Below are 19,565 nucleotides of genomic sequence, written 5' to 3'. Positions count from 1 at the left end.
TGATGAACATCCAGGTCTTTCTCTCTTTCTCTCTCTCTCTCTCTCTCTCTCTCTTTATATCTCTTTGTTTATTCTTCTGAATATCTGTGATATTTCTTTTAAGGACATGAACACCTCTTTCTTGAAGAGCAGCCTGTCAGTTACTACACTGCCTTTTTTTAGGGCAGTACACCTCCAACAAACACCTCTGACCTCATCACATTAATTGAAACATCTACCTTGAGTATGCTTTTAGCCTTTAGTGATTAGCCTAGAGGCTGATATGCTTAAATATGTAATGCTTAAATTAAATGTTCAGTTGAGTAACAGGAAATACAATTGTTTTTGTGCTGTTAGGTCAAGATATTGTGTCTTTGGTGAAAATATATACACACTTTTATGAGTAATTAATGCAGAAATCCAGTTAATTCCATATGTTTCACAAACATTTCCCATATTAATAAATTAAGCCAAGTCCAGTGAAAAGTGCGATCCCATACCTCAAGGGTTAAATGTGGTAAAATGACTGAGTGAGATTAGAAAATAAAATATGAAATGCTATGCTATTGGAGGTCCTTATCAGAGACAGTACATTTAAAAACCAGAACTAACCTGCAACCTAATGATTAAGTTATTGTAAGAAACAAGAAAGAAATGGTGTTATAAGAAGTGAATTAATATTATTGTATAATTATTATAGGAGAAAGAAATGATATGACTTACGTTTAGATGTTACAGTTGCATATATAGACCAATATAGAAGGAGACTGTAAGAAAACAGTTGCCAAGGTGTAGAGCTGGACATTTCTGCAATGCTAAAAAAACACGATATTTAAAAAAATAAAAACAGAATCCAAGAGTACATTGGTAAACATCCAATATGGCATCATGTTTCACAGCCTTTCACCAGCTACTTATAAAATACATCGCATATCTTTTTAAATGTATTGTGTAAAATTGTTTTAATGCAATTGCGTATTATTGTTTCACTATTTTTTATTTATTTATTTATTTTTTTTTTCAGCTGCTAAAGACCAAGGAAAGTCTAACATTATGGAAAGCTGGCAAACAAACTATGACTCTTATAAATTAGATAGGATGATTATATAGCACTTATAAGTAAAATATTTGCTTACTGTTTCTCTTGGTGCAGTCCCTTGCAAAGAGTTTGACTATTTAATCTTGTGTCTCCCTGTCTTGGAGTTTTCCCTTTGAGAGAGCCTGGTCATGCCCTGCTGACTCTATAAAAGCCACTTGATTTTCTAGTCTTTTTGCTCTCCAAGCACATGAACTGCATAGGTAGAAGGATCAGCTATAACACTGCACAGCTGTGTATGTCACATTTGTTAGAGCTTTGAAATCATGCTTCAATTACCATTCAAATCCCTAAGTTCCCTAAAAATGTATGAAAGTCAAGGAAATCTCCACCTGTTTGAAGCTCTCTCATCCTGTCCTTGGGCAGATAGCAGTCGAATGCTAAGCAAATGGTTGAATTTTGAATATTTAACTTTTTTGGCATTAAATTAAAGTTTAATCTGCCTATTTCAGGGCTGCCTTACTGCAGTATACATTTTGAATTTCGATATCAGAGACCATTTACTCCCTGATATGCTGCTCTAGTTAAGGGTACAGTTACATAAATCCACATTACCTCTAAACACCCCCACAAATAAACAGGACCACTTTAATACTATAACTACATAATAGTGGATTTTAAAAGTCTTAACATTAATTCCTATAGTTGTTCCTGTAGAACTGTTGCGTGAACACTCAGTAGTATAACGTAACTCTCAAACATCACATAATGTTCTTTTCATTTAAGAACCTTTCCTGGAAGATGTGTGCGTAATTGCAGTGAGGCATTCATGCTGTGGCCCTCCACAGAGCATATACTCTTCATCTCTCTTCAGCATGCTAGAGGCAGTACAGTGCGCTCTTTTGTTTTATCTTAGCTCATTTTAAACCATCTTGAGTTCCCTAAGATATTTAATTCAGCATAGATTTCAGACTGTCCCTCCACTGGCTAGTAGGCAGCAGGAGGTCTTTGAGTCTTATTCTGAGTGCTGCTACTTTAGAATTCACCATGCAAAGCTTTTTGCCTCACACCCAAGTGCTTCAGAAGGTACTTTGGTTCAAAGAGCTTATGTTGCTGACTGAAAATGATATGGTGTTGTTGATGTGGGTGCTTTCCTGGACAAAACAAAAATTATATATTTACTGAAATTCAGTATTGGTTAATAATGTACTGCACCTTATTTGAAATTTCACAAAGCATGGGTATTTTTTTTATTGTGCTGCTTTTGGTGCTAATTTGTTATTTTGCTACTTATTGCTAAATGAACAATGAGCACAGACTGTGCAAAGAGAGCTGTCAGTTAGAAACATCTAAACGTTTTCTCAGTAATCAGGACACAAAGGTGTTCATACACCTCTTTACCAACAGTTAATTAGCTGGTCCTTTATTTGAAAAAGTAACTGGATAACACCATACAGAACAGAACTGAAAATTAGGGGCCTTTTTAAAATACAGATTAAAAACAGAAAACATTTTTAGGACAGCTGTTGGCTACCCTATATGATTTAATTATTGTTTAATCAATCCATTATTTTACAGCTATAAATCTGTGTATTTTATTCATTATTAAGGAATTTTAGATTCAGAAAGAGAACTAGGGACACCAAATATAAAATCTAATTACGTATTTCAATTCATGCTAAAAGAAAAAAAATCTTCAAGTTGAAGCCTTATTTCAGTTTATTTCTGCACATTTTAATCTGCAGCAGTTTAATATCATAAGATAATTATGAAAAAATAGAGGTGAGCCTGTATACAGGTTTGGGAATTATCATTAAGGAGCCAATAACCTGAAAGAAAGACACAAGGACATTAGTTAAATACAAACTGAGTCCATATTCAAATTCTGCCTTCCTCCAAGGTTTACCCAGAATGGTTTATAAATTGTTAAATGCACTGTGTGCATTAACAAACTCGTAATGCCACATTGTCTACATGACTATACTCTATGTGACCATTTGCTTTGCTACATGATCACCATGAATACATTTTTAAGCAGAACACAACTGTAGTTGAGTACCAAACCGTTAATCAATACATCATCTCAAAATATCATCTACTCCAAGTTTTTGTTTTTTTTACATTGTTACATTGTTTTTACATATCTTAGAAGAGTCATACAAAAATAACAAGAGCTAGATATATTCATAGATATTCTGCATAAAATACAGATAAACCAAATCCACAGACGAGATGGTACATGTTCTGGACAACACTTGAGCTCCTAGCTGTTGAACATGTACTTCCGTGTGATGCTTTGATTATTGACAAAGAGCGGATCCACAGAAGCCACTTTGGCAGCGATGAAAGAGTGGATGCAGTGAAGGACAGCTGTCAGGTTCGCAAACTCCAGCTCCTGCTTAGACCAAACATGGGAACAAATGAACACAGCTTTAAAAATGCAAAATCAGAATCAATAGGTTCATTTTCTGGCTATAAAATTGATATGGTATGTATGTTATTTCACTTTATAATGTATGTTATTTTTATTTATAACACTGAATACTGTTATTTCTGTAGTTATTTTTATTACTGGCAAGAGATAATTCTATAAGAATACATTCTTCATGAATATATACAGACCTGCAATTGTGAGCCTTACCTTCATTTCTATCTGTTTGTTTTCTGAATTCTGGAATAAGAGTTTAACTCTAGTCTTTCCATCATCAGATGAACCCTTCAGTTGGGAGAATTTATATCTCCAAATGACTTTCTGTCAATGATGAGAACAGAGGAACTGAAGTAAAGCAGGTAGGTTAAAGGCAAGCTTTAAGATGAGTCAGACTGACAAGTGTGAGTTATTATCAAAGGTTTCTCCCCCAGTTTCCTCCTGTCTCAGTACAGTAGATTTGTCTGTGAGTTATGCTTGGGTTTCTTTTAATTCTAAACCTACAACTGAAAACCCTAATCATGAAGTGAATGGCACTTTTAAGGATCATTTGATTTACTCTTCAGAGACATGATATGTTGATATTATATGGCAAATAAATATGTATGTACTTACTCCTGTCAGCCTGTATAGTATGTGTACGACATTTACATTTACATAATGTGGACATCTTCAGTCCACATTAACGCTGTATCATACTAAATTTAATGGATTAATAACCTGCCTCATGGAGGGTGGCTTTGTAACTGGACTGCTGTAATGGTCCATGGGAGAAAATGCTGCTACGAGTCCCAAACAAAGACAGGCAGCTGGAGTCAGTCCTGAAAGCAGCTCATTAAGATCTGCTGAAAGGCCTGATCAGCCCTCGTTTGCATAGACGCCATCCCCACTCATTGTAATGGCTGCCTTACGGAGTGAAACCAATCAGCTTTCACACGCTCACTCCTATGCAAATTTGTTTCAAACCATTAACAATACAGACCGGATTTAGACCAGCCTGTCAGCCAGGAAATCAACATGTGCTATGTTATTAATATTCAGAACATTCTATAAGTCAAGATTATAATAATCCTGATCTAATAATGAGTCATTTCACCTAACCATGTTTGGCTAATAAGGGGAAAGTAGCACAGAAACATACTCTAATTAGGCAGTAGTCTGAGCAAAAGCTGAGGCTATGAAGGTTATGAACACTTTTCTTCTATGTGGAGCAGATTTAGCAATGCACTCCAGTTGCCTGGTCATGAGTGGAGGTACAGTCCTGCATCTCTAAGTAACGCTGGCGTAGCAGCTTCTTCATTCTTAGACGTCTTACCTTAGAAATGCTCTCAGAACAGGAGAAGCCGGATTCAAAGTCAATTGTAAAGCACAGTATTTTCCCCAGGTTACTGCACATGTAGGTCTTTGACTGCAGAATGAAGAGAATAATAAAAAACAATTGATATCAGACATGAAAAACGGCATAATAATACATATGAAACATGATAATGATGAACGCAGTATCTGAAGACAGGGCACTTCAACATGCTTGCTCATACTCTCCAACTGTTTCATTCATATTTATGTAAATAGGGGAATATTTCCTGCACTCCCCACTGTCAGTGCTGCAGTCACTTTTCTCCAGGAATAGGACAGGTATAGTTTAGTCGCTATGGCAACTGCTGCCCAGCACTTGTCTCTTTAGCAGAAAGGGAAATTAGAAAAACCAAAGGGTTTGAAATCTAATGAATATATTATGCAGTCAATAGAGAACAATTTAGATTTATTAGTAAATTGACTTTTAGGATGCACTGTCAGAGAGCAATTTGTTAATTGAGGCTTTTCTCTTGCATTCACCCAGAAATATGATCCGTGTACTAATGGATCCTGAGGTAAAAGGAGTCAAGATGTAATTGTGTATATTTTTCTTCTGTTGTCTAATAATCTCCCTCTTTACCTTTCCTTAATTAGATTTTTTGGGGTTTGTGTTTGGCCAGCATGATTTAAAGGACATCCTGCTCAGGTCTGCAAATGCTTCCATGACGGCCACCCGCTTACTGAGAAGCTGCTGAAGGCTGTTTTAAAATCATCATCAAATCCTTCACAGAGAGGAAACATTTGTATGCATGAAGTCTGTGGGAATGGAGTTAGTGGTCACATTAAATCAATCAGACATGAGTTAGGCAGTGATTTTATGGTCACCCAGCAGTAACATTTTGATCGCCCTACAACAGCAGAAAATCCATTGAGTTTGAAGTGAAGTACACATCTGTGTTTCCTCCATCTGTCCCCACATGCTTAATTAACAGTATCTAAATTATTTTGTCAAATTTCTCCTGGGTCCTTATTATTTTCTCATCTAACTAGCACAAAAGTTTTCCATATAGCCAATAAGTTCATAACCTCTAATATCCATGCTGTCCTCTGAAAACATTTTTGGACCACAGAGCCTTTTTCAGAAATACTCTGTGTCTCTGCAACATCATTATTTCAGTTTCATTTTCCTGCAAATGGCCCAATCAGCCCCCACACTAAAGCATCAACTTGCCTGTCAGTGGAGGCGTGTTAGCACACCTCAGTTCAACACATTCTGCCACTCCTCCACTGCTGGTTTTGAGGAGGGCAGCACTTGCACTTCCGTGTGTGTGCTGCTGATAGGGCAGAGATGGACTGCTAATAGCCTTAATCACAAGCCCCTGACAGCAGTAGCTACAGCAGGGCTTCACGACCCCCCCCCCCCCCCCCCCAACTACCACCACCTTCACCACAGTCCTTCCTCCCAACACCAGCACCACCATCCCTCCTCTCACCACCACCACTACTCCAACATTCTCCCCCCCACCCCACCCCCACCCCCCCGTTGATGCACTGCATCAGAATGCTCTAGAATGTTTCAGTTGCTAAGAAGAGCAAGGCGCTGCTGAAGAGTATTTGAGGTGTTTACTCTCACCCTGTGTGAGCCACGCCTTTGGCATGTGAAGTAGACACTACACAGCACTAATTGGGGACCTTCCTCTGGGAATTCGAAAAACACATAGCTCTAAGATTTTCTTGTCAGCCTGAATGAAGCTGAAATCTGATCAGCTCAGGCATCTTAAAGACATGACGCCAGCATCTGGCATGCCTGATGCTGACTATCTCCACCTTCTCGGATTTCTTCACCTCATGGCAAACACAAAATTATTGCAACATCCTAAAACAGGTTAGGGTCCTGCAATAGACCCTTGGCATAATGTGCTGAAATAATGTACATCATTTAACAAGCTGGATAAATATACATCTCCTTTACTGATACTTCACACTGCGTCCTGTTGAGTAGCTGTATTACCTAAACATGAACTGCTCAGTACTTATTACAGACCACTGGACGTTTGACTGATTGGCTGGAGAACAGAAAATCACCTACTAATTGAAATCCTCCATCAAATTCTGCAGCCTTTCACAAAAGAGTGTCTTAAGTTTGCATCATTAGATGTAGGGGAAAGTGCTATTTTCTTTACTTTTTTTTATTCTTCTGTTGTTTTTTAAGCACTTAACATATTGGAAGCAACTTTTCTCTGCACATCCCAGAAAAAAAAAACAAAAACTGGATAATCCTCACACTGGGCATGCTCACACATGCAGAATTAACTCATCAGCATCCCATGTGGCTCTGCGGGTTGACAACAACCAAAGCTGCATGGTGCATTAGCTCTGCTTTTTATGCCAGTCATCAATCTCTGGGCACAACAGAACACAAAATCCAAAACCAAAATCAAAGATCAAGATCCTAATTCATCAAGGCCAACAATCCTTCTTGTAGGATGATGTCATTGCTAGACAAGCCACTGGATTTGTAAAGCTTATGAATTGCTCAGTACAGACTTTAAAGCTAATTGCATCTAAATATGGTGAACTATGTGTTGCAAAACCAGTGATGATTCCAGTTTGGCACATTTCTTATAAGGATTTTGGCAGCGTGGATTAAGAGCAAACAGTTTTTAATCTCACTTTATATAGTCTGAAAGAGCCATGCCATCCTGCTTCTGCCTCTGATGTTCCTCACTTAAGAGTTTCTGTTGTTCCCACAGTTAAATGGAAATGAAATTGAACTTGCAGGAATCATAATCCTGAACTCCATGTGACTTCTCCTCATAAATACTCTATAGAACATAATGTGATTATTATATCTGTCACAGTCTTTCAATGACCCCTTACACATCTTATGACCCTCTCAGATTACAGAAGGAAGGTGGAAGGGGCTGATATAGAGAAACATATGCAGAGTGAGGCAAATAACTGTAGTGAGTAATGTTTTTTGGTTGGAAAGAAACATTGGGGCACATCATACAAAGGAACCTGAAGGGCCTTACACTGTACCCTTGTAGTGTTTGAGTACTGTTGCAATATAAATCTTCAGTGAAAGGTTCTTTCCTTTGTATTATTTATACATGCATATATGTATACATGTCTCTAGTTAAATATACCAAGCATCAGAGCCCATGGGCTTAGAGCTGCCAAAACCTGTTGGCCATTTCTTGAAATCCTTGAACTGACATTTAGCAAAGTCAGTAAATTGAGCAAAGTCAGTGAAGGTTAACAATGATAATATGCTGTTATTTTGGATAATATGACAGTTACATTTAGCAGGCCCACTTATTTAGAGCAACTAGCAATTTCAGTCATGTTACAGAGGCAGGTTAATGTAGTGTTAGGAGTCTTGCCCAAGAACTCTTATTGGTATAGCATGGTATAGCGTGGGGGATAGAATTCCAACCCCCTACAGGCAACATTGTTACTCAGTACACTATACGAACCCACCAAGGGCACTGTTAACTGCCCCTGTGAGCTCTCCAATGGCTTTTTGAAAGACTAGCAGTGATAGAAATTCACAGTATAGCTCAGGCTATAGTGACATGGTGGCCATTATAAAAGAACTGCATGCATATAATCATGGATTTAGAGATGTAATTAAAAGCTATGTCAGACCTAGACTGACCTTAAAAAAGAATAACCGAATGAAGGGCTCAATCTCAAATCCTTCACCATCTGAACTCAAGGGAGGATATACTTTATAACAGTTACCCTGCAGGAGTTCATCAGTAAGGCAATGATACTGCCGACCTTTGCAGAGTGGAGGCAATTTAATGGCTCAATGAGGAGAGGTCTTACAAACCAGGTTCTCTACTGAAATTTAATTAAAGAAACAATAATGGTTGAAAATGAACATATCACACAGCTAAAGCAGGTGTGCCTTCAATTCCACTTGCTATGGATTGCCTTGTTAAGGATAATTAAATTCACTGGTAACTGTATTTGTCTATGTGGAACATGACAACTTTAATTGTATATGTGGAACACTTGTGTTTACAGAATGAACATGAAACTTTTCGAATGAAAACCTTTATTAAAATTTAAATCATGGCAGTATGATCTGTTTAAATAAGCATGCTTAAAGACATCATGTCTCCTACTGGCCCGTGGAAGGGATCCCACTACTCACCCCTGCTCTCTGCACCTCCATGAAGACAGCTTTCTGGAAGGCCCTGTCCCAGAGCGCCAACTCTGCACCCAGCACCACGCTGAAGCAGTGGCTCTGGCCATGGCCCACAAGCACGCTGAAGCAGAAAGGCTCGCCGTCCCGCAGCTCACAGTCCTGCTGCAAGCCTACATAGAGCTTCGCCTGCACCCAGCAATCCTCTGCTATCCACAGCTAGGCAACCACACAGATAAACAACTCATAAAATTCAGACCATAACAACACACAAGCAGCAGATCTGTTTGTTTACACTCTACAGTGCATTATCATTATTGGTCCCTATTGTGCACAAGCAGAACATATACATCTGCTATTTTAGATTAAAAATGGTGAATTAGAATTAAGACTACATCTAGGTTTCATGCAATTGTTTGAAACTGGCTGAAAATAACATATACTGCTGTAGCCATGAAATGCTAATGGAAGGCATTGATGTACCTTATGAACCTTGAAGAGAACCTCACAGAGGTTAAACGTGGCCTCAGGTTGGGCCCAGTCTGATGCACTAGCCTGGAATGAGGAAATTAACAATAAACAACAAGCAGTGAGCCCGATCTTAGCATTAATACACCACTTACAGTAAATGAAAACTATTCCACACAACGTTCAGCATCTGCATGTTTTCTGAGTTCTTTTCAATATTCTGTATAGCACTATAGCTCAGCAAATTCACCTGCAGACAGAGTTGCATACCTGTGCAGTTTACTCATGCATGAGTTTAAACATTAATGCAACAATTCATTCTTTCCGTACAAACAGAGCCTAAATGATGCCACATATTTATTTACTTGGATATAAATTTTCATGTAAGTAAATATATATATATATATATATATATATATATATATATATATATATATATATATATATATATATATATGGTGTGATTGGACAACTTTAAACCAAAATGAGTCTAAGAGAGGATAGTTTATTGCTATACAAATGAATAAAAAATTCACATAAAAGCAACTTTAAGCTTTATATCATCAAAGAAGAAAGATAAAATGTTTATCACAAATAACATATTCCATTTGGTAGTAATAGCTTTTTCTCTGCACAAGCCATTAAAAACTAATGGATTCATTATACATGATTATGAAGGAAGCTGTGAGATCTGCAAATGGCCAGCATTACCTAAAAGATATTTATGGGAAACATGAATGCATTTGCATGACTACTTTATCCACTTGGCTCAAAAGTGTGCACTATATGATTTATGTTTTGTTCTGAAAGTGATTTGACTTTTACTTCATATAGCTCTAGACTTACAGGAGGGCCCCTGAGAATATAGAGAGAGGAGCCTTTCAATGCAAGAAACTTGTGGCTTTGGATCTGGCTGGCATCACTCCCATGTAGATGCTTACACACCCAACCCATATGGATGATCTGCGCAGAAAAACATTTGCAGGCTACAAATCAATTGCCATGAAACTGCAGAAATTCTCATAGCTAGAAGATTGATTCTCATACTGAGCACAGAACACACAGGCAGGTTTCCCCTACCCCCTCCCCATTCATAAACTGCCAAAGAGGAACATTGCTCTATCTTTGAAAATTGAAAGTCAATAATACACAATAGTACTGACAAGAAAGCAATATTAGAAATTATGCAAGTGATTTGATTTGACATTGTGAATTTGTCAACTGACCCTTTTAAGCTGTGTGTGGGTATGGGAAGAATAACAAAAACACAGCAAAACAAAAACACAGAAAACTATGAACTAAACCTACAAAAGATTTTTGACCTGTGCATTCATGCAAGCTATTGTACAGCAAGGAGATGGTGAATGGGCTCACTGGCATTCTTAACACTTTTCCACCAAGTGCATGTGCTCATGCTGGAGCAGGTGCCAGCTCCTACGAACTGGAATGCCAGTCCCACCCTTTTCAGAGTGGACCCATGTTTGAGAGCCCAATGATTACATATGTGGATCTGATACCAGAAGTCAGAAGACTGTATAAACTACTCAGCCGAAATGCAAGCAATGTGTTTGTCTCTTCTGCAAACAACTTTACGAAGTGACACCAGGACCCCACCCTTCGGCCGCTTGTATCAGAGGTTGGTCATTCCAGAGCAGGTAAATTATGGAGCCAGAACAGCACCATTTTTTTCTGCCTGTGAACCTGTGATTTTGTGGTGGAAAAGCAGGGCATCGTTCAGCACCGGCACCAATTTTGGCACCAGTACTAGCACCATGCCAGTGGAACAGTGCTAACAGTGCAGTCCAAAATTACTGGCACCCTTGCTAAGGGTTAACAAAAATGGTAACAAAAAAGGTCTTTGTTGTCTAACAGCTTTAATTTCCACTAAAAGGTTGTAAGAAATAAATGCTGAATTAAAAGTATTGAAAGAAAAACATTTTTTTCTAATAAACACGATTATAGGCAACCCTACATTCAGAAATGTGCAGACTATTCTGTTACTAAGCTAACATTCAAGACTGAAGATTCAAGATTCTTAAGGAGCCTGGAAGTACTGCACTGTAAGCTACTTTATCTCTTACTCAAGGCTGTGATAGGGGTGGGTGGGATCTTGTATGAGGCTGGTGGCTCCTAAAAGGTAGGGTTTTCTGGCCAAGTCTTCAATGGGTGGTATAGTGCTCCCAATGATTATTTCCATTGTCTTTACCACTCTCCTCAGCACTTTTCTGTCTGAGGCATTTCCCTCCTAAAGTCTATCACCATCCCCTTTGTTTTTTTGACATTCAGGATTGGTTTTGCTCCAGTCTATGAAAAGTTATACCTCCTCTCTGGTATGCCCTCTCCTCAACATATTGAATGAGACCCACAATAGTTGTGTCAACTGCGTACATTTTGATGTGATTAGTACTAAACCTGGCACAACAATCGTGTCATCAAGGTAAACAGAAGGGGGCTCAAAACACATCCCTTCTGAGTCACTGTATCTTCTCTTTAATGTTGAATGAGGTTGGAAGAACACATATTAAGAGACCTAAGATCATTCCTCATATATATTCTCCAAATACTTCATATATATTCCAAATACTTCAGTCCTCTTCCCTTATGTGTTTTCCTCTTTAGTTCACCCAACAGTATTTTAATGGGGTTTAGGTCAGGGGACTAGGAGCCCACTGTAAAAATTTGGATCTGTGGTGGGTGAACCATGTTTGTTTGGACCATGACTATGACCTAGGCCTCCTGGGAGAGGCAGTTTGATCTTGATCAAAATTTTCCTGGTATGTAAAGGAGCGAGCCTAATAACATTACTAAGGACTTTGGGAAAAACAACTATCCCACAGCATCAAAAACCCTCCAACATACTACACAGTGGAAATCAGGTTTTCCTCTGCATAATCTTGCATCCTTTTACACTAAAGTCACCTCACCTCTGTCTGTAATCTGTAAAAGCATAATTGAATCTGAGAAAGGTGCTATATAAATGTAAAATAATAATAATAGTAATAATAATAATAATAATAATAATAATAATAATAATAATAATAATAATACCTCATCTTAGTCACAGCTAACACTACTGTTTAGCAATAATGTAAATTAACACTGAATGTTTCGAATTTCCTATATGTTTTTTTTTTAAGATTTATTTCTGTGTCAGCTCATCATTATACCCCAGTGAAACATGGAGTCATGGACAACCACTTAAGAGATTATAAAGAGTCAACTGTGCTATAAAAGGTGAGCTATAAATAGGAATATATGTGAATTACATTTTGGTATTAATAATTCTTAGGGGTGCCCATAATTGTGATATGTTCTTGAGGATAAAGTTTATTTTATAAAGATTCTTTCTTTGAATAATTTTTATATTGATTCTTTTTCATTTTAGTGTAGCTTTAAGCTCATACATTTTTTTTTTCTTGTCTACCAAGGGTGCCAGTAGTTCTGAAGGTCACTGAATACAAAAAAAGACAACAAGTACATGATTAATCACACTGTAAATCACATGAATTCCTACCTGCTCATCAGGTGAGTAGTATTTGTTTGCTGTTTTTATCTGAAACAAACATTAATTTCACAATGTATCTTAGTGTTACTTAGTTATAATTGTTAATATAACCTGAGTTTTTAATAAATCCTTAATGGGAAACTTACCATAATCTATCTGATCACAAACTCCTCCATTAGTAGTAGAGCAATTCTATATTACTTATGGGTTGTGCATCTTTTTCACAGATAATTTGCTTGTTTGGTATGTGCCACTGGCTTGCAGGGTTGCAGGCACCCTCAAGTGCAAAGCAGGATACTAAGGCAACCATGTTGCAGTGCTCCTGCATGGCACACGGAGGACACTGGGGCAGCCACGCTACAGTGCCCCTGCAGGGCACAAGGAGCTTAAAGAACAGGCTCAAAACCACAAACCAGCTAACATACACAGATGCTGCCCAGTGACCTGTTCATTCTTGTCATTATTATAGGACATGGGACCTAGAGGCCTGTTTGTTTGTTTTTTAAAGCTTAAGTACAGTAATGGATTTAATTACTCTGATTATTATCTGTGGAAAGCTACATAATGGGAACCTGTGTCTCACAAATATTGTGTGGCGAGAAAGGGGGTTACCATTAATAGAACTATCATAAATCAAGGTGTTATTATTAAAAATAATAAAAAAGTTTTATCGTTTTATTAGGTTTTGTTTGACCGTTCGGTTTTAACATTCAATTCTGCAACTCCAAATCCTGACAGTTTTGGCATAGACTGCTTCTTTGTTAATGAGTAACTGTGATCAGAAATCACTGACAGTATATTAATGAAGCACTGTGTCAGAGCCAACATTCAGTCCTTAAGTCATGACATTCTCATCAGAGAAATGCAGGTCCAAACCTGTCAAAAAGCATCCTTCTAAACTCCTACACCCTTCTGTGCAAACCCATGCTTCACACACTCTATTTATAGATTATAGGTCACCACAATAAAAGCCAGAGTTCCGCTTCCCACTCTCATATACAATCAGCACTTAATTGAACATTTAGCAATCAGCCTCTGTATCCATAATTAGCTGACGTAAGGGCAGTAATTGCATGTAAACCAGGCAGCTGTGTGGCAGTAAATCAGAGCATGTTTGAGCAGAGCTATAGAAAAGGCCTACTGGATCATCAGTGCTCTAATTAAGATGCTGCCCAGGAAATGAGATCATTAGGCAATATTCTTGTAGGATTTTATTTCTTGGTTTTGAACACTGCAACAGGAGAATTGTGCACAAGGATACAAGATCTGGAACATACAGGATAGCAGTTCCATTCCTTTTTTATAAACAGTTTAATTTTACATCCAGTTTTTTTTATATAAACAGTGCATTATTAATAGGAACGCTGGGATCTCAGTAGTCCATTTAAAGTAAAAAGTATCGCTTAAAATGAACCTTGTTAAAAAAATTCTGATATTTTTATTACTATTATTGCCCTATTTCCTTTGCCTATGCTTCAGCTCAAAGTGAATAATGGGCTGTTTTTACCTTACCTCTCTGCTGCAATCAGCAATCTCTCCATCACCAGTGACTGACGCAAATACACCAGTAGGTGGAAAAAGGTATTAGGTGTAATTGTCTTATTTCTGGTAGGCTCATCTAGCTGAGTTTCCACTGCCAAACACTGCTGTTTTTAGAGCAGGAAATATTAATATGGACAGTGAGCAAACTCCCAACCTCAGTGCTGCTGTGGTATATTATACTCACACTTTCTATAATACTTACACACTCCTGTGTCAAATCGTTGATATTAGTTGCTATTGCTTGGAGCCAATCTGTGCTTTCTGCTTCTGTGCAAAACTGTAGAACATTGGTGCATACTCCATCTAAGGCAAATACTTCAAAACTATTTGACCTGAGGGAGGGATGGGGGTAGGGTGGACAAAGATAAATGAGAGGTTAAGTTACTGAATGTATTGATAATATACAGCATAGACAAATCAACAGGCCCCAGGGCACTTCGCTGAGCTAAAGTAGTAAATAGCCAACTAATAATGTGGAATATAAAATGAGTGTTGAATTTTTCAAGTCAATATAACATTTTTCCACTGCTACTGATATATCAACAAATAAATGGGATATTTATAGCCATATACTGTGTCTGAATGTAATAATAATAGTTATTAATAATAGCAGAATTTGAATAATATAAGAATGGTGAAATGCCATTCACAGAGGATTCTTAATAGGTTATTGTCATTGTTGGTTTTCACAAACTCAGAAAAAGCATAGCCAACACAAAGGCTAAAAGCTGGATCGATGTATGTCTTCTTGTTTATGCAGTGGGGGGGGGGGGGGGGGTCGGCAGGGGAAGCTCTAGATACAAATTAATGGAATGGAATGTATACATAAAAAAGATGACATGGTAGTGTGGCCATCAACTGTATCTAATGGGACAGTTTTGACATTTAATTTCAGTGTATGTTTGGGGTATAGCAGATGAATTACCTTTTGATTTGGTGGACTAACTGTTTAATGATGGCTGTCGGTTGTATTCAACAGAATGTGAAGTGACTGTGACAACAGAACCAAAACATATTTGTATGATGTTGGACAATTACATTCATCATAATGGTCTTCAAGACCTGAGAGGCTTAACTGTCAAAATTAAGGTTCATATTTATTTTAATAATGTAACAGAAGAAAGGTAAGAGCAAACAAGACTGAGAACCAAACCCACTGAGCAAAAAGTGTTCCCCTTTTTTCAGTCTGGCTGGTATCCTAAAACAGAATTTTGTTCTTGCTCTGATAGTCCAGTTAAATTACAATTATATATATATAAAAGTAAACACTGTAATCTGTCACTAACTTATTTATTCCTAAAACATCGAAAATGATGTGAAAACGATGCATCACATTAATTCTGAATTAATTCCACACAATCACACATAAAGAAGGAACCAGTTCTAGAATCCCACCGAGTACCACTCTAGGTGGAGCTGTAGTCACTTTTCTTTCAATATAACTGTTTGGACTTCCATTATTTCAATTAATGCAGGTCAAGTGCACAAGACAATGATTTCCTGCTTGGCCTAGTTCTGATAGAAATCGCCAAGACGCTTTCAGTGTGAGAGACAGAACACAATAAAAAACAGCCATTAGTCTGGACTAGTGAACTTTTGTGGAGATTTAGATTAACACAAAGAGCAGAAACAAACAGGGTGAGGAAAGGGGTGAGAATGCAATTCAGGTCTAAAAAAGTGATGTGAACACAGACTCTTCAGAGAGTAGTTCTCACAAAGGTGATTTGAAATGAATAAAATACGTAATCTCTCTTGATACTGTATAGGAAGGAATAAAGTGATACCATATAGGATTGGAATTATGATGCATAATCTGAAACAAACTAATAAAAGCAGTTGATGTGGTTTCCCAGTTTAAACACAGCATGTTTCACAGAACATTCAGCATGTATATTAGGGTGTGATCTAATATTAGCTTTGGAAACAGGTTTCACAGAATAAGTTCCAGTATGGAGAACTCCACTAAAACTCCAATGATGCTTATCCAGAAAAAAGCTTCAGCAATCTTTTTTTCACTAGGCAAAGGGAGTTTACACCAATATGCATCATTAATAATTTTATAAAGCATTAGTAATAATTAAGTTGTATTACACTGTGTAATCATATATGAAATTACATGCCATAAATTACTCCAGTTTCTAGTGAACATAATGTTAGATGGTATTTTTAAACTGATCCAGGTACAGCATCTAAAGGACCAAATGCAGAGATGCCTAAGGCAATGATAAATGGATTCCTTTCGGTCTGAGTGAAGTCTGATTAAGTTACTATATGATAACAAAATATATTCACTCAAAGGCATTCCTCCTTATTATAAATAAAGCATGGGTGACATATTTTCCATATTCCAATTATGATCTTTAATCTTCAATGCAAAAAACTTTATATATTTATTTTTATACTTAATTGTTTGTCTGTGCTGCATAGAGACAGGCCTACTGGAGTAGAAATAATACATATTTTCCCACAATGCAAGGCCAATCTACAGAAGTTAGAGCTACTTCTTATCAACCTCATCAAGAACCACTATCTGCAATCTGCATCAGTGACCTTTTCAGACACTGCATGCCACTGCATAGATATTGGACTTAACACGTTCCCACTTCAATGATAAAAAAGATTCTCGCAGAACCAATAGCTAGCCAAGTTGTGGCACACCTTAGCGCTGGCACTGCATCACAGCAGATTACCGTACCGTAGTTTATCGCTTCCAGCTTTGTGTCTAGAGACCCGAGCCATGGACAGGGGGAGGCAGACAGCGTCCAGCCAACGCTTCTCGTACTTTGGTTCATTAGCTGAGGGTGAGGAGGGTGAAGACGGTGCCTAGGCAGAATAAATGAGAAAGCGAGAGAGAGAGAGAGAGAGAGAGAGAGAGAGAGAGAGAGAGAGAGAGAGAGAGAGAGAGGGAGAGAGGCACACATAGGTGGAGACAAAAAGAAATGGAGAGAGCATGTGAGGAGGGGCGCACAAGCGGCTCATCTTAGCCTCTCTTCACTGCACTTTGAGCAGTAGGCGAGGCAGCCTGACAACAACTAGCTCTCATGCATCAGTGGTATCTGCAACACTTGGAGTTTTGGGGCTACAAGCTGCCTCCACACTCACAGAAAATACTTCTCCCTCATTACAGCACTGTCATCCTAGAGCAGTTCATAAATGAAGAAGAATTTGGTCTAAAAACCCAGGGGCTCTTTATATTTTCACATTCTTTTTCATGCATATGTAAACAGAACAAGAATTTCTCCCTATTCTAAGATTTACAGGAGATGAAGGCTAAAACAAAGAAGAGTTTATAGACTTGCCACTAGGGAAAATATTAGCCTATATTACCTATTATAACATATATTATACATAGAATGGTTATGAATCAGAGTTGGTAGACTCTTGCCACAAGGTAAAGAATTATATATTATACACATATATCATAATCTTATATATTACTCATATTCTGTGCAGAGAATCCAGTCATGGACACCATATTAAAGGGCAGCTATTACCTGAAGGATATCAGGCTTCTGAAAAGCATCTAGCTCACTGTTAGTTGTAACTAAACGAATGTAGATGTGTAGATTTATACGGCATTTCTACAGTCTTATATTTACAGTCATTCATAACTTTAAAGACAGTGCTGCTACTTGGTTTGCCTTCTTGCAATAATCTAACCGTAATGTTAGATCATTAAGTCCTACACTGGATAGCTTATATTTTGTCATTCACTTATTCATTCAAATTAGATATTTTAGGCTCTTGTGGTTTGTCCTGCTCGCATGCATTTTCTTCACTTTCTTTTAGATTTTGTAGGAATTATGTGTGTGTGTGTGGGGAGGGTGTTTGTTTAGCATATTATCTGATATCTTTCAGTGATTTGACGGTCCTGTCATACTACACATATGACAAAAACAATACTTCAACCTTGCTTAAAACACCCTTTGGAATGGACAACAGGGAAATTCTGGGTTTATGACTAGGCCCAAAAACTTGGAAAATAGACATGCACAATGGCACTCCATGAACAGTCTCTCAACAACACTTAAAGTAGTGTGCCAGTGCATGATACAACTCAAAAGCATATTGTGCTAATTTGCACAATTCTGATCTAAATCCCACCAGGTTTGCTTACCTCAATGGTAGATCAGTGTGCAATTTTAAAAGAAGCAACTGCTGAGACAGCAACTGCTTAACTGAGAGATTGTCATGCATGTCCAGCAAAAAAGAAATTGTTGTGGTGCAGTGAAAACACAGAGCTCAAGAGCTTCACAGCTTTTTAACTTGACCAAGAAAAGCTGGGATTGTATTGTCCATGAATTACACCCTCCACGGATTACACTCCCCTACCAGAGCACCAAGCAGCAGCAGGGAGAAGATGCCTGAAACATAGTGCTCTTACAGAAACACTGTCTTCAGGGAGCATTTACTTGAGAAGTAAAACATTTGAGAAGCTGCTTGACTAAAGTACCAACCAGACAGGATTGGTTATCTAAATGTCTGTAAAGCAATGCTTATATCCGATTCACGTGGGATAAGAAATCTCAGTATAAATTACAGAGATGGGAGTGGCTACTCATTTTACACACTGCCTTCACACCAAAAAGTCACGCTTAATATGTAGCTTTTGCTGATCACTGCAAAATATTATTGTTCCATGAAATATTAATGAAACCATATCTATCTAGGACAATTATGCATCAGGAAACATGGACTTGGAATAAATTCCTCACTTACTTTTCTGTAATACATCTTCTATGTAAAACGTTAATATTTAATAAAACTGCAAAAACTTGATGGAGCAGAATTTGCTTAAAACCACTAGAAAACTCACTCCTGTGAAAATATATCTGACAAGTAAATGACAAGCTATATAATGCAAGTTTCTGTGAGTGCTTCCATGCCTGAGAAAAAAACTCCTTTTCCATAGGATGTGAAGAAATATTTACTGACATGGTCGTCTGCATGAATTAAAATAACATGAGGTTATTTTTACTGGTCAAAGCAGTCTGAAAAAAATAACTGACAGTGGATTCAAATGGGATAAAATCACTGAGGACAATGAATAATTGTTACATTATCCCATCTCCCCATGGAAAAGTAATCTGATCCAAATAGGAGTTAAGACCATAGAAGAAAATGCTCATGTAAGGCTCCATCAAAGGTCCATAGC

The 19,565-nt window shown here is 37.7% G+C and overlaps 1 protein-coding gene across 2 annotated transcripts in view; it reads right to left on the bottom strand.

The window, feature by feature from the left end:
- Nucleotides 1-2,442: 2,442 nt before the first annotated feature.
- sntg2 (syntrophin, gamma 2) overlaps nt 2,443-19,565 on the bottom strand; it is a 37,551-nt gene continuing 20,428 nt past the window's right edge. For both annotated transcript variants that reach the window (XM_081722248.1, XM_027002453.3), the window contains 9 exons: nt 17,106-17,233; nt 14,613-14,742; nt 12,878-12,916; nt 10,210-10,326; nt 9,379-9,450; nt 8,905-9,114; nt 4,759-4,851; nt 3,657-3,767; nt 2,443-3,410 (listed from right to left, as the gene is read on the bottom strand). In XM_081722248.1, coding sequence (XP_081578374.1) covers nt 3,279-3,410; nt 3,657-3,767; nt 4,759-4,851; nt 8,905-9,114; nt 9,379-9,450; nt 10,210-10,326; nt 12,878-12,916; nt 14,613-14,742; nt 17,106-17,233 — 1,032 coding nt within the window. In that variant the 3' untranslated portion in view covers nt 2,443-3,278. The remainder of the gene's footprint in view (nt 3,411-3,656; nt 3,768-4,758; nt 4,852-8,904; nt 9,115-9,378; nt 9,451-10,209; nt 10,327-12,877; nt 12,917-14,612; nt 14,743-17,105; nt 17,234-19,565) is intronic.

Source organism: Electrophorus electricus, chromosome 10 (assembly GCF_041902795.1).
Source record: "Electrophorus electricus isolate QZ-2024a chromosome 10, ASM4190279v1, whole genome shotgun sequence".
NCBI lineage: Eukaryota > Metazoa > Chordata > Actinopteri > Gymnotiformes > Gymnotidae > Electrophorus > Electrophorus electricus.
This window is presented reverse-complemented; position numbering and strand designations above follow the sequence as displayed.